The sequence below is a fragment of the Equus caballus genome, chromosome 1, assembly GCF_041296265.1.
Source record: "Equus caballus isolate H_3958 breed thoroughbred chromosome 1, TB-T2T, whole genome shotgun sequence".
NCBI lineage: Eukaryota > Metazoa > Chordata > Mammalia > Perissodactyla > Equidae > Equus > Equus caballus.
In genome coordinates, this window is record NC_091684.1 from 30,389,140 (window position 1) to 30,403,749 (window position 14,610).

The 14,610-nt window shown below is 39.8% G+C and overlaps 1 protein-coding gene across 3 annotated transcripts in view; it reads left to right on the plus strand.

Annotated features, from left to right (window-relative positions):
* The first annotated feature begins 1,016 nt into the window (after window positions 1-1,016).
* The window catches only part of CHUK (component of inhibitor of nuclear factor kappa B kinase complex), a 37,486-nt gene continuing 23,892 nt past the window's right edge, over window positions 1,017-14,610 (plus strand). For 2 of the 3 annotated variants that reach the window (XM_023640995.2, XM_023641003.2), the window contains exons 1-9: window positions 1,070-2,099; window positions 6,099-6,193; window positions 8,168-8,282; window positions 9,177-9,246; window positions 10,073-10,161; window positions 11,357-11,446; window positions 11,586-11,710; window positions 11,872-11,979; window positions 12,578-12,713. In XM_023640995.2, the coding sequence (XP_023496763.1) occupies window positions 1,995-2,099; window positions 6,099-6,193; window positions 8,168-8,282; window positions 9,177-9,246; window positions 10,073-10,161; window positions 11,357-11,446; window positions 11,586-11,710; window positions 11,872-11,979; window positions 12,578-12,713 (933 nt within the window). In that variant the 5' untranslated portion in view covers window positions 1,070-1,994. Of the gene's footprint in view, window positions 2,100-6,098; window positions 6,194-8,167; window positions 8,283-9,176; window positions 9,247-10,072; window positions 10,162-11,356; window positions 11,447-11,585; window positions 11,711-11,871; window positions 11,980-12,577; window positions 12,714-14,610 lie in introns of all 3 variants that reach the window. The other variant, XR_011421838.1, reaches the window with a different exon arrangement.

Sequence of the window (14,610 nt, forward strand, 5' to 3'; positions counted from 1 at the left end):
TCTGTCTGGCTTATTTCACTCAACATAATACCCTCAAGGTTTGTCCATGTTGTTGTGAATGGGACAACTTTGCCCTTTTTTATGGCTGAGTAGTATTCCATTGTGTGTGTGTATATATATATATATATATATATATATATATGTATGTATATATATACACACCATATCTTCTTTATCCAATCATCAGTTGCTGGGCACTTAGGTTGGTTCCATGACTTGGCTATTGTGAATAATGCTGCAATGAATATAGGGGTGCATGGGACTTTTGTAATTGCTGATTTCAGGTTCTTAGGATAGATACCCAGTTGTGGGATGGCTGGATCATAAGATCTGGCCCTGGATTTTTAAAAAAGGAGCTACACAGCATCCCTGAGAATGGGAATGTTCAAAGAGTGAACTACGGGAAACAACTCAATTCCTGCAAAGATGGTTACTTTGGTGCCAGCCCAATCATCAGTATCCTCAGGTCTTCAGCATCCTTCCCAAACTCTTCCAAGTGAGAATTAGGAGACTGCAGCCCCACGTGTGGAGATCAGACCCACTCCAGTGCCAGCTATGCTGTACACCTAGCAAACAAGAGGGCTTCATCCTATTGGGACTTTCTGTCCCACAATCGGTGCAGTCTGCCCAGCTCTAAGAGACGTGTTCTTACAGGAACTATTTGCCATCACCTCCCAGTCTGATACTCCAGCTCCATGGCTACCAAGCGCACATCAAATCAGAATCGCTGATACCACACATACATCACTGAACCTACAACACGACCTGGTTTGTATCATGCAGTGGGTCTACCTTCTGGTTGAACTGTTCAGCGATTCTGGTAACAATAGACACGTTTGCTCTGCCAAAGGCTGATGGAATGCTTTCAAAGCAGTTAGCAACATTGCTGTGGTGTACATGCCATATCCACCTTTAGACATCTCAGCATGTTATATCTGCCATGGCACAGCTAGGTGTCACAAAGGGTTGGTTGGAATTCTAAGTCAACACAACTGACATATTTCTTTAGGGATTTTGACTCTAGCTGATTGTTACACCTGGAGTGATTGACAAGATCCCGCAGTTCCGCATAGCGTCTGACAGACTCAAAGGGAAAACTGGGAGCTGGTTTCCCTACGCTAAGGCAATCCGCCACTTGAAAGCACTTCTTGTTGCAGCAACAGCATTCCCAAAGCTTGCCTCTGTAGCCCCGCAACGCACATCAGAAACAATCCCCAGGATGAAGAACTACTGCACTGGCAAGCCCCCTAACTGAAGGACTGCTTGACCGCAAGCTCCGTGGTAAATTTAGGAAAAACTCCCAAGGTCAGGAGGAACATTCTTTACTCCGGAACAGCGTCACTTCCTTCAGCCGTTTGATTACACACAGGGGAGATCCTGGAACAGGTGTATAGGAAGTCAAGCAAGAGAAGAGCTGAGCCTGACTCGTCTATGCAAGATGATTAATCGTTTTAAAAAAAAAAAAGTGAACTATGAAGGCTAATGTATCAGCGGGCCTGTTAGCGCAGGATTCTTTCTAGTTCTTTGGATTCCTCAATATTTAAATCATTGGTGGCCTGTGCCAGTGCCAGCTCAGCGGGTGATGAGGTTGGAGGATAGATGGCAGAGGTCTGAAAGGTGAAGTGTAGACAGGGGTGGAGACGATGTGAAGTTTAGAAAAGACGAATACTGGAGAGACTGGTTTGGAAAGTAATTTGAAGGGAATGCAGGATGTGGAGAGAGCTTATATTTTTGAAGACTGAAAAATCACACGACTGGATCTCTCAGCCAGGAAAAGGCCCAAAGAACCTGGTAGCTTGAAAGCGCCCTCTTCCCCCTATCCTTTCACCGGCTGGTCCCCTGCGGAGCCCCCAAGACTCGGGGCGGAGCTTTTCCTGCGGCAGTTGCCGGAAGTGACGCATACCTCTCGCGAGAGGGAAGACGCGCGAGCCGCGGCGGCCCGGAACCGGCCTTGGAACGGTGGCGGAACCTGAGGCCGCTTGCCCTCCCGCCCCATGGAGCGGCCCCCGGGGCTGCGGCCGGGCGCGGGCGGGCCCTGGGAGATGCGGGAGCGGCTGGGCACCGGCGGCTTCGGGAACGTCTGCCTGTACCAGCATCGGGTGAGGCGGGGCGCGCGAGGGAGCGGCTGTGGGTGTTTGTCAGAGCGTCTGTGGAACACAGTGACTGTCAGTGTGTGAGAGATTGTCACTGGGACCTTGGGCAGTATTGTGGGCCACTGAGCTTCTGTGTGTGTGTGTGAGAGAGAGAGACAGACAGACAGTCAGATTGTGCCTGTGAGCCTGGGGACTGAGTCCGAGGTTGCCTGAGGTTCTGGGTCAGGTTCTGGTGAGAGCCCTTAGGGAGAACTCTTGCTATGGGTGTCAAGATGTGACAAAGTGGGTGACAGTGCGTGTGTCTTTTTGCATGGAGAGTGTCAGGGTGTGTGAGGCAGATGCACATCAGAGAGTGTATGTGTGAGCACCAATGGGTGAGAAAATGGGGCTGAAGAGGGGGTTGCCTGTTGGAAGGGGTGTGCGCTTGGAGGCCATATGATATCAGTAGGGGCTGGAGTAGGGGAAGAAGGTTTTATGGTGGGTCCACCGTTAAGCTTTTGGAAGCAATAGTAGGCTTTGGAGTTGGGGATACGTTCCAGCTGGGGAACAGTGTGAGGATCAGCTGGTGAAGTGATCATGACTTCACAGGGGAAGGAGATAGCCTGGGGTGAGGTGCTCTAACCGGTGGAAGACAGCTAACATCCGAGTCAGGAGTTTTGCTTTGATTTAATTGAGAACGTTTAACCGTCCTAGCAGCAGTTAATAATCGTGTTTGAGCTCTGTCTTTTGATATACCAATAAAAGCTGTGAACCCTTTCCCCAGAAAAATGCACAGATGCACATCCATACAGCCTTATGCATTGTCATTTGAGGGAGTTCATGCTCTCCTGAAGGACATCCGCAGCCTTTTACGTATATAGACCCTGGACTAATAATCCCTGCAGTATAGCCTTTGTTTTGTCATCTGTAAAATGGTTATATTAATGTATATACATCATGGGTCTGTTTGACAATTCAGTAAGGTAATTGTGTAAAGCTAAGAACAGTAACTGGCCCATGGTCAGCCCTCAGTTGTTAGCTCCTGCTACTGCTGTGTTGTTGTTGCTGTTATCATCATCTTCTTCATCATTAATTGACCTTAAAAAAGGAAATATTGAGATGTATGTGTTATTCTAGGAAGATGTTTTGTAAGAGATAAATCTGAGTGGAAAAACATATGGGACAAAATGAGCAGTTAAGATATTCCTAAAATGCTTGCAATTGGCCTGTGAATGGAGAAATGAATTCAAGAGGGAAAATCATGATTTGCTGTCCTATGGAATATGGGTTTGGGTAGAGAGCCCATAATGTAGGGTGGGAGGTAGGGGAGATGGGACTCTACCTGGGAGCAATAGGCATGTTTGTGTGGCAGTTACAAAGACAAATATCACTGAGGAAATTTTGTGAAGCAGGTTTCTAGATAGAGCATAGGAGGAAATCTTGGAGAGAGGGGGAGTGGAAGGTGAAGGACTAAGGCATTAAGTACTGTGACAGCCAGACAAGTAGTAAATTTAATAGTTCCTACCATAAGAGAGGACATAAGGCACTCAGAAATGAGAGGGAGCCAGGTACTTACAGGAGAATATTGCCTGTGGCCTTGTTATCTAAGCCTGCCCATCAGCCTGTCAGAAGAAAACAGTATGCATGCTGGCATGCTTTTGTGACCAGTATTCTTGGTCCCTGGCCGGAGATGGATGAATACATCACTTTTTTTTTTAAATTGTGGTAAAGTATGTATATCATAAAATTTACCATTTTAACCATTTTTAAGTGTATGTCAGTGGCATGAAGTACATTCATATTGTTTTGCAACCATCACCATCATCCATTTCCAGAACTTTTCATCTTCCCAAACAGACGGTCTGTACCCAGTAAACAATAACTTCCCATTTCCTCCTCTCTCAGCCTCTGGCAACCACTGTTCTACTTTGTCTCTCTATGGAATTTGTCATTTTTTAAATGGAAGAGATTTGGGCTCCTTTAGAATCTTAGAAATCTCTCAGGAACTTTCCAGTTGTCCAGAGTGGCCCTTCTCCAAAACTGGGACATTTGACAACTGGGCCCGTAGTGAGAAGAGAAGAAATAGTCTGTCATAAGACTTGGGAACAGCATCATTCCTTTTCCAAGCTTGACTTAGGGTTTGCATTTACAGCTTTCAAGATCCTTGTGTTTTGGTGGAAGCCAGGTCCCAGTATTTCATTTACACTTCTTAAAGCACAGTGAGGAAGAGAAAAGGATGTGAGATAGTTTATTTAGCTGGTTATTGTGCTGGGTGCTGGTGGTGCCCAAATCAAAAACAGTATTTTCTGCCCTCAAGGAGACTTCAGGTGAAGTGAGAGAGTAGACACAGAAACACTTTAAGTACGGTGTGTTACCGATATAACAAAGTTATTTGTAAAGTGATGTGGAAGCATGGCAAAATAACCAAAGACCTCTTCCTAGGGAACAGGGTAGCACTTCTCAAAGTGTGTTTGGAAAAACGATTCCCATGAAATGCTTCGAAAACAAGGATACTATGGTCAAATACAATGGGTGATGCTGCATATAATATTCCTTCATTTGGAGATTCATAACCCATGTAGTATGTTACAAGCCCTGAGCAGTCCTATAGTAAAGAAGTTAACTTAGTATTTTCCAGTTTTTAAAATTGTGGTAAAATATACATAACATTTACCATTTTAACCATTGTTAAGTGTATAGTTCTGTGGTGTTAAGTACATTCACATTGTTGTGCAACCATCACCACTATCCATCTCCAGAATATTATCATTTTTTTAAACACGGAACTCGTCTTTTTGACCAGACTTGTATGAACTTTCTACAGAACGTTCTTTTTGAAAAGGTAGAATGAGGAAGGCCTTCACAGAGTAGGTGAAATATAAACTGGAGTGTTGAAGGGTCTTATAGAGTGGGATCTTTTTGAAATAGATAGCTTCCTGCCTCATTCATATGAGAGTTTAGGACTTAAAGTTGTTTATGGTTGTACCAGATTGTCTCCATGGTGGTAAAAGCTTACATGGGACCTAGGTAAAACCAGGTATCTGCTGAAAACAAAAGAAGGGTTGAAGGGAGTGAGGACTGTGGTTAGGCTGGATTGTAGTCTATCCTTTCTTCTCTCTCTGTACGTCTGCTATCTTATTTATCTCTAGCTGTTTCCCCCTGCCCCCATTTAGAGTTCCATACAAGTTGTGTCTTGCGTCCTCATCTATATATTTTTTTTCCTTCTCTTTGGTCCTGACTGCTGTTCCTGAGCTGCATTATTACTGTTGCCAGAATGCGATGAGGTCTGGCTATTTCCTGTAATGTGCATCAGGTTGTGTTTAATTTCAGTCAGAACTGGCTAAATTACTAGTCATAGGCAAGAGCTATTAGGTTCATTTTGTAGATATGGAAACAGAAGTACAATCATTGTTAGGATTTTTTTTTTATGTCACTTGAAATGCAAAGATTAGGAACTAGTTTTGGAGTTTTTTGCATTAGAATAGGGCTCTTGTTAGCTTCTTAACTAAGCTCAAAAAGAAGTTTGTTGGGGAGATATTTTTCTAGCGGTATATATGAGACTGTTCTAAAGAGACCTGTTATAGGATCAGCCTCAGTCACTTTTTGCCTGTGTGCTTTGGTGTATTTGAAGGTTAGTTTTAAAGCATTGGTTTAATAGTCTCATGGTTTATCTAGCAAAACTCTGGCTCGAGAGAGCTGAGGGTGAATACAGTCGTGTGCCACATAAACATTTTGATCAATGACAGACTGCATATACAATGGTGGTCCCCTAGGATTAGTATCATATAACCCATGTGTGTAGTAGGCTGTCCCATCTAAGTTTGTGTAAGTACACTCTATGATGTTTGCACAACGGCGAAATCACCTAACCATGGATTTGTCGGAATGAGTCCCTTGTTAAAATGACACATGACTGTGTTTAATTAGTAAAGCTAAAGAGTTTTGTTTCCCCATTTCTTTGATAGTAAGTAAATCTGCACAAGAACCTAATTTATGTTTTTTTCTGTTGATTTTCTATTTTGGCAGGAACTTGATCTCAAAATAGCAATTAAGTCTTGTCGCCTAGAGCTAAGTACGAAAAACAGAGAACGGTGGTGCCATGAAATCCAGATCATGAAGAAGTAAGTGTGCTTGATGACATATTTCCCCAGTTCTGTAGCCTAGCCAGATGTCATCATAGGGAAGGAGGCCAGGAATCCATTCTTATGAAGATCTTTTTGGGAGCGTGTTTTTCTCTTTCTCATTAAATGTAAGTTCTATTTCAAATAACATCACATTAAGTAAGTCTAGTTTAAAAAGTCAGCTAGGTATTATCAGACTCAGCTCTCTGAGGGCAGAATCTATTTCTTGTGGATCTTGGGCAATGCTCATCTTGTTATACTTTCTAGTTAACAATCACTACTCTCATTTCTTTGCTCTCAGCTACTGTTGTTAAATAATGTATCTATTGCTAAATAAAAAATTACCCCAAAACTTAGTGGCTTAAAACAACAAACATTTAATATCTCACATTTTCTGTGGTTTAGGAATTTGGGAGTGGCGTAGCTGGGTGGTTCTGACTCGGGAGCTGCCTCCTGAAACATCTCAAAATGTTAACTGGAGCTGCAGTCATCCAAAGGGTTGAATGGGGCTGGAGTATCCACTTCAAGAGGAGTGCATTTATATGGCTTTTGGCTCGAGGCATCAGTTCCTCACCATGTGGACCCCTCCATAGGGAAGCTTGAATGTCTTCATGACACGGCAGCTGGCTTTCCCCAGAATGGGTGATCTGAGAGAGAGAGCAGGATGAAAGCTGACATATCTTTTATGATCTTTCCTCGGAAGTCACACTCCATCCTTTCTATCACGTTCTGTTTGTTAGAAATGAGTCACTAAGTACAGCCTACACTGAAGGGGAGGAGAATTAAGCTCTTGAAGGGAGAAGTGGACATATTTTAAAATCTCTGCAGGTAGTGTGCTAAGTGCTTTGCAAGTAATTCTTCTAGTTGTCACAACGACCCTGTATTTATGTATTATCCCTATTTTATAAATGAGGAAGTTGAAGCTCATAGTCATACAACTGATAGGTAATAGAGTCTGGATTTGAAATAAACACTTTCTGACTGCAGTGTCTGTTTCAGTTCACTTTAATGGTTTTCAAACTTGGCTATGTGGAGAAATCACCAGGAAAGCTTGTTAACAGTATAAATTCTCAAGCCCTGCACATGAAGATTCTGTTTCTTTAGGTCCCTAACACCTGGGAATCTATTCCAGTTTTGAGAACCACTGAGCATAATGATGATGATGATAATGTCTGGGATGATATATTATTAAGTTAAAAAAAGATATTAGAAAACAATGGATAGTGAGATTCAGTATTTATCGAGAAAATCTATTTGTGCTCAGATTAAAAACTGGAAGGAATTATGCCAAAATTTTAATGGTGTGCACTTCTGGGTGACATCGTGAGTGATTATGGGAGAGGCAGTATGATACGGACTTTGGAGCCAGACTGCCAGATTTGTATCCTTACTTGACCACCTTCTTGCTGTGTAATCTTATGTTACTTAACCAGTTTGTGCTTCAGTTATCTCCTATGTGATGAGACTATTAATAAATCTACCTATAGTAGGATTATTGTGACAAGTAAATGAGTTAATGTATGTAAATTGCTTGCTACTTGGCACATAGAAATGTAATGGTAGTAATAATGATAGTGTTTTTATCTATATCTTCTTTTTAAAAATTATTAATTTTTAGTTATACAGGTGAGACATTAAAATATTATAAATAAGGCCAGCTTTTCTTCCCCACACTGCCCCCCAATTAACTACCCTTTCAAACCCAGTTTCTTTTCATTGTAAAAAAATTTTTTCTTCTTCTTCTCCCCAAAACCCCCCAGTACGTAGTTGTATATTCTAGTTGTAGGTCCTTCTAGTTGTGGCATGTGGGATGCCACCTCAGCATGGCTTGATGACGGGTGCTAGGTCTGTGCCCAGGATCCAAACCAGTGAAACGCTGAGCTGCTGAAGCGGAGCGTGTGAACTTAACCACTTGGCCATGGGGCCGGCCCCGGAAAACAATTTTTGATTATGGTATTTTCCCCTTCTCGTTAGGTTGAACCACGCCAATGTTGTAAAGGCCTGTGATGTTCCTGAGGAATTGAATTTTTTGATTAATGATGTGCCTCTTCTAGCAATGGAATACTGTTCTGGAGGAGATCTTCGGAAGGTAGTGTGGCTGTCTTGAGATGATGAGATAGCATATCATGAACTTTAGCAGTGTTTGAATCACATTCAATATGATAATCTTGAATAAGGGTTAGTAAACTATGGCCCTGTTACCTGTTTTTATGGATGCTTTCTTACTATAGCAGAGTTGAGTAGTTGTGACAAAGACCATATGGCCTGCAAAGCCTGAAGTATTTACTATCTGGTCCTTTACCGGGAATGTTTGCTGATTTGTTGTTATTGGTAGTGGTTGCAGGATGGGACTATACTGATGGTGTTAGATCAAAATATCAATGTTGAAGATGTTTATAAAAAAGTTTTTTTCTCTATTTCAAATCTTTCTTTCCTATCTCATTTTAAATCTGCCATATGGCTATTTTTTAATATATCTGTGAGATTTTTCAACTTCAAATACTTTCCCCCTTTATCTTTACTTGAATAAGCCTTTTCATGAAATTTACATGTCCTCAGTATGGATTTGGTAATTTTTCCCCTCTTATATTTTCTTTCTTTCTTTCTTTTTTTGGTGAGGAAGATTTGCTCTGAGCTGACATCTGTTGCCAATCTTCCTTTTTTTTTGGCCTGAAGAACATTAGCTCTGAGGTAACATCTGTGCCGGTCTTCCTCTATTTTGTATATGGGTTGCTGCTACAGCATGGCTTGATGAGTGGTGTAGGTCCACTCCCAGGATCCAAAACTATGAACCAAGGCCACTGAAGCAGAGCACACCAGCCTTAACCACTACGCCATGAGGCCAGCCCCTCTTATATTTTCTTAATCATGACTTATTTTCTTATTTGAATATTCTCTTAGAATACAGTGATTAATGTGTCTCCATTACTGCCCGGCAATATTGGCAGTGTACATTTTTAGACTTCTTTTTTTTTTCCTTTAGCTACTCAACAAACCAGAAAATTGCTGTGGACTTAAAGAAAGCCAGATACTTTCTTTACTGAGTGATATAGGTATGTAATCAATATGAAAATACCATCATAATTTAATGCCCTTTTGGTCTATAAAAGATTCTGTATACTACTTGGGAATTAAGGAGAATTGTTAATGTACCATTCAAAGCATAGATTTTTAACATCTATAAGAAATTATTGAAAAATTTAACTATTACTGTTGATGTCAAGTTAAACCTAGGATATTTTGTTATTTATTTTTTGGTTTTGGGTAGGAGTCCATTTTTGACTAATAGGTGTTCCATTTGCTGACAAAAAATGATGTGAAATGACCTTATTTGATTTTACTTCCCCTCCCTCCCTGATTAACGTAGTAATTTTATTTAACAGTGGCATTGCATCTCATGGACATAGGTTCTCAAGTCAACTCTTAGGGTTAAAATCTCTTTTTAATCAGAATTACTCCTAAAAAATCCCTAAAATAACCACTACCTAGGCCTTTGGAGGAAGCTCAAAAGCCATAATATGCATTTTAATTTTGCTTCTTTTCCTAGGTTGTGGAGGCGAAAGTCTAGTTGAAGAGGGTGATTTAGGTGGGAGGGAAACGATACTAGGGTAAATATAGGGGTTTTCTCAATTGCTTGTTCCATTGCTTTAATACTAATTCTCCTGTTACATGAGCATGTATTATAATACTACAGTATTTGTTCAATGTTACTGGATTTTCTGTGAAGAAAATATGAACTGCTATAATATCATTAATCGTAGAGTTATGATGGTTCATATAACTTTGAGCATCAGGGCAGATCTGTACAAAATGTGAGGATGAATTTTTTAAAATTTAGTGTTTTCCATTACCTCAAAATACATTTTAAACTTTATTTAGGGTCTGGGATCCGATATTTGCATGAAAACAAAATTATACATCGTGATCTAAAACCTGAAAACATAGTTCTTCAGGATGTTGGTGGAAAGGTAGGTGAAACCTGAAGAAATGTTCCGTGCCCTTGAGTCCAGCCTCCCTGATGTAGTTAGTCTTTGAGGTTTGGTGCCTTTCCTGTACACTCACAGCACTCTATACTGTTTCTATCCTGGCCCTCCCTACACTGAATTGTGGTTTTGTGTTTAGTTATTTATCTCCTCTGCTAACACAGTAGCTCCATTAGAGAAGGAACTGCACCTGTCTGGTTCACTTCTGTTTTTCTAGCACAGTATCTAGCAGAGAGAGTAGGCAGTGAGTAAATAATTTGTTGATCCTTATGAAGCATATCCAAAAAACACACACATCCTGGATCTGCTTTACTTCAAGAAAAAAAAGTATGTTTACTTAAGTATGTTTCTTATTTAAGAAAAAAAAGAAAAACTCCTTCTCTTCCCCAAAGTCCTAAGTTCTATATTTAATTAAAATTCAAAACCTTGATTTCTCAGATTCCTCAATGAGTCATCTTGAGAAGAACCAGAATTGTGAACTGACTGCTGAAATATTTGTTTTTATCAGAATAATTTGAGTAGTTTTCTTGCTTCTAGCACCCAAGTTCCATTCCAATAAAGTTGTAAAGCCAAGAGTCTGACCCTTAAACTGGGTTGCGTCCTGTTTAGTTAGTGAAGATGGTGGTCAGTTGGAGGTGATGAAACCCTGATGATGATACTTCTCTTAGGAGCTCTTCATGTGTGCTTGGCACCAACTGTCTCTGCTTTTTTTGTGTGTCCAAAGACTTCAGGATGTTCTTGACGTTAGATAGGTATTTACTCACATTGATCTACTTTAAGATGGTGTGATGCTTCTTCAAGTTTGCAAGTCACCCTTACCTTTGCCTGTTCCTTAATGGATCAAGCTTATTCTGAATATACCAAAATAAAAATTAATAGTCAATCTGTATTTAGTTTTTACCTTGTCCTTAGCGCTGTGTTAAATTCTTTCCTTTCAGTATTTCATTGAATGGCAATAACAATTCTGTGAAGTAGGGATTGGTAGTAATCCTGTTATACAGGAAACTGAGAGAAGTTAAATAACTTGATCAAGATCACACGGTTAGTAAAGTGGTGGAGCTCAGGCTTGAAATACGTTTGTGTCATTCCAGAGCCCAGGTTCTTCACCACCAGCATTAGAAGGACATTGTTGCCTTTCGTTTTCAAGTTTCTCAACCATTTAATACTTATTATTTTGCAGATTATGCATAAAATAATTGATCTGGGATATGCCAAAGATGTTGATCAAGGAAGTCTATGTACATCTTTTGTGGGAACATTGCAGTATCTGGTAAGACATGTATTATTTCTTTGAATTTAAGTGTGCAAGATACTCATTCTTATTTCTGAAGGTCATAAATATACTAGTTCAAAAATAAAGTAGCTTTTCTCTTATAGTATTGACATTTAAAGCATTTTTCCTTTTTAAGGCCCCAGAGCTCTTTGAGAATAAGCCTTACACAGCCACTGTTGATTATTGGAGCTTTGGGACCATGGTGTTTGAATGTATTGCTGGATATAGGCCTTTTTTGCATCATCTGCAGCCATTTACCTGGTAAGAAATGAAAGAGAATTTTGGTGTGCTTAATGGGATACCTCTCTTTAAATGTTATAATTGCTTTTTAAACACATAATTGAATAAAATTAAATGGCAAATATCTTAGAATGTTTATGACAATCAGGTTGTTAACTGAGGTCGTTTTTGTTTTTATATAGGCATGAGAAGATTAAGAAGAAGGATCCAAAGTGTATATTTGCGTGTGAAGAGATGACAGGAGAAGTTCGGTTTAGTAGCCATTTACCTCAACCAAATAGCCTTTGTAGGTAAGTATATTTTAGTTGAGGAAGTTCACCTCAGCTTCTTTACGGTTGTAAAAGTAACAGTAGGGTTGTCTGTTCCAAGTAGCATTATTCAGTAGGACTTTCTGTGATGATAGAAACGTTCTGTACCTGCATTGGCTGTGTGAAGCTACTGAGCACTTGAAAGATGGGTAGTGTGACTGATTAACTGAATTTTAAATTTTAATTAACTTAAGTGCAAATGCAAATAGCCACTTGTGATTAGTGGCTGCCACATTGGACAGCACAGGTCTGGTGGAAACAAGAACTGCTACCATTTAACTGATTGGCTTAGGTGCTGAGAAGACTCTTGGGATAATGAAGTAAATGGGTTCCTTGGAGAAGGGAACTGGACTCGCCTGTTGGAGTTGCCAGTAACTAATGTATATATGTGGATTTTGGATTGTTTTTATGGAAGAAAGTTTGTCCCCTGTCATTTTATAAATTATTTGAAAGTAAGATACAAAATGGTACAGACAAGCAATGAGAAAGGAAATGGACAACCTATAAAATTACCTTTTTTACACTGCTGAAGGAAAATTGGAACATAATGATTTTCACCCTATTTTTGTATGCTTTCTAGTTTAATAGTAGAACCCATGGAACACTGGCTACAGTTGATGCTGAATTGGGATCCTCAGCAGAGAGGAGGACCTGTTGATCTAACTTTGAAGCAGCCAAGATGTTTTGTGTTAATGGATCACATTCTGAATTTGAAGGTTAGTTTGAATGGGATCTACTTCATAAGATTTGCATTGAAGTTAACAAATTTATTTGGGAAATGAGCATAAATATGTTTTAATAATCTTTTCCTGATGCTTATTTGAAAAAGAAAATAATATTCTTAGAGCTGATGCATTTTTATTTCTTTAGTAAGCCTTCTCAGTTTTATTTCTAAGTGGTCTTTGTTGACTACTCATTTGAAGCATCTTTAGGGTTTTCCCTTTCCTCATATTCCTGCCATTATCACCTCACAAATTTAAGTTGAATCATACTGGATTTGGTTTGGTGAGGAAGGTTCCTACCTGGCTTTCATGCCTCTATACTTCCTCCCTATTCTACAGTCCATGCAGCGTGAACTACCCATCTCATGTTCTGAAAATGCTTTTTCATTCTTCTGTCCAAGAAACTAACATAGTTCTTTCTTGCCAACCAAGTTACTTCTAAACTGATCTGCTTGGCTTTTTTTGGGCTTTCCTAAAGCAGGTCCACCACAACCAAGTGCTTGCCTTGAACCTGCTTCTCTTACCCTTTACTTCATTGAGGACCAACTTGTCACTGCTTCTTATGCCATCAAGCCCAGTATCTTTTTTGTTCTTTGACAAATGCTATCCTTCTACCCAGAATGATCTCTATCTCTGTGTGTCTCCTCACCTACACTGGCACATATTCAACTTTCCTTTTCTCTGAATGGTCTCTGCCAGTCTGTCATTTAGTCATATTTACTATATTCCCTAATTGTTTTTCGTCTTCCACTCATCGTCTCCATGTCGATTATCTTCTTCAATGCTGGGTTTGTTTTTACTACTTTTATAAACAATCGCCCACCCTGCTACCTTGCCATGCCTATCCCTTTGTACAGCATTCTGTACAAAGCAGGGCATGTACCAGGTTCTCAGTACATATTCTCTGCTATGAATGAGAGGTTCTCTTACACTGTATACCCAGAAACAGCTCTCATCTGTGGTCTTTCCATATTGATTGCTTGTAGTAGATATGGTTTCCGAAATTGAAATGAGAAAGTATAATCATAGAAGATTTTACTCTAATCTTGGCATACTTTATTAAATAGGAACTTGAGGCTGTATTGATGTCATTCTTGGCTAACATTGAAAAGATACCTGACTTCTTGAATTTGTTTTCTTCTACTGTGCCAAGGAATAAATCATCCCTTAATGTGTCAGCCAAGCAGGACTTGGTGATGTCTTCTAGTTCTTTGTTGCCTCCAGAAAGTTTTGGTTGTTTATCTCAGATTTTTTTTCAGACTTGTCATGGTAATCATAGTATCATTTCTACTTTGAAGAAGTCTGTGAGCATCTGCTTGTCATAGGGTATGGGGAAAGAGTCCTCCGTATGTGTTTTGTGGTCTGTACAGTTTGCAGCACCACTGTTTACTTCTGTGAATCTGGGCAAATGTATTTATTTATTTATTTATTTATTTATTTAATGTCAAGTACAATAATATATTCTTGAAAGGATCAATATTATTATGAGGTAGTGGAGAATAAGGTATGCGTAGGGTACTATTCATAGTAGTTCAGGGATGCTTCGTGGACATGATAACAGGACTGAATTTTAAAGGATAAGTAAGAGTTAATGAGGGGAATGGGTGGGGGAAAGATTGACAGGCAGGGGACTATCATGAACACAGAAGCATAAACTGCAAAACAGCTTGGCATTATTGTAGGGCATTTTTCTAAGGTGTTTATTTTATTGTTCAGGGAGGGAATGATGTCTGTTTGATTTTCATTTGAAAAAGAAATCAACAAAACAGTTACTGAAATACTTCTTTCCCCTAAAAAAAACAGTTGAGAGAGTCTGATTGCATATTTTTCCAGTTGTTTATTAGGAAAAACTTTAAATATGTGGAAAAGTTGAAAAAGTATACTGAACTTG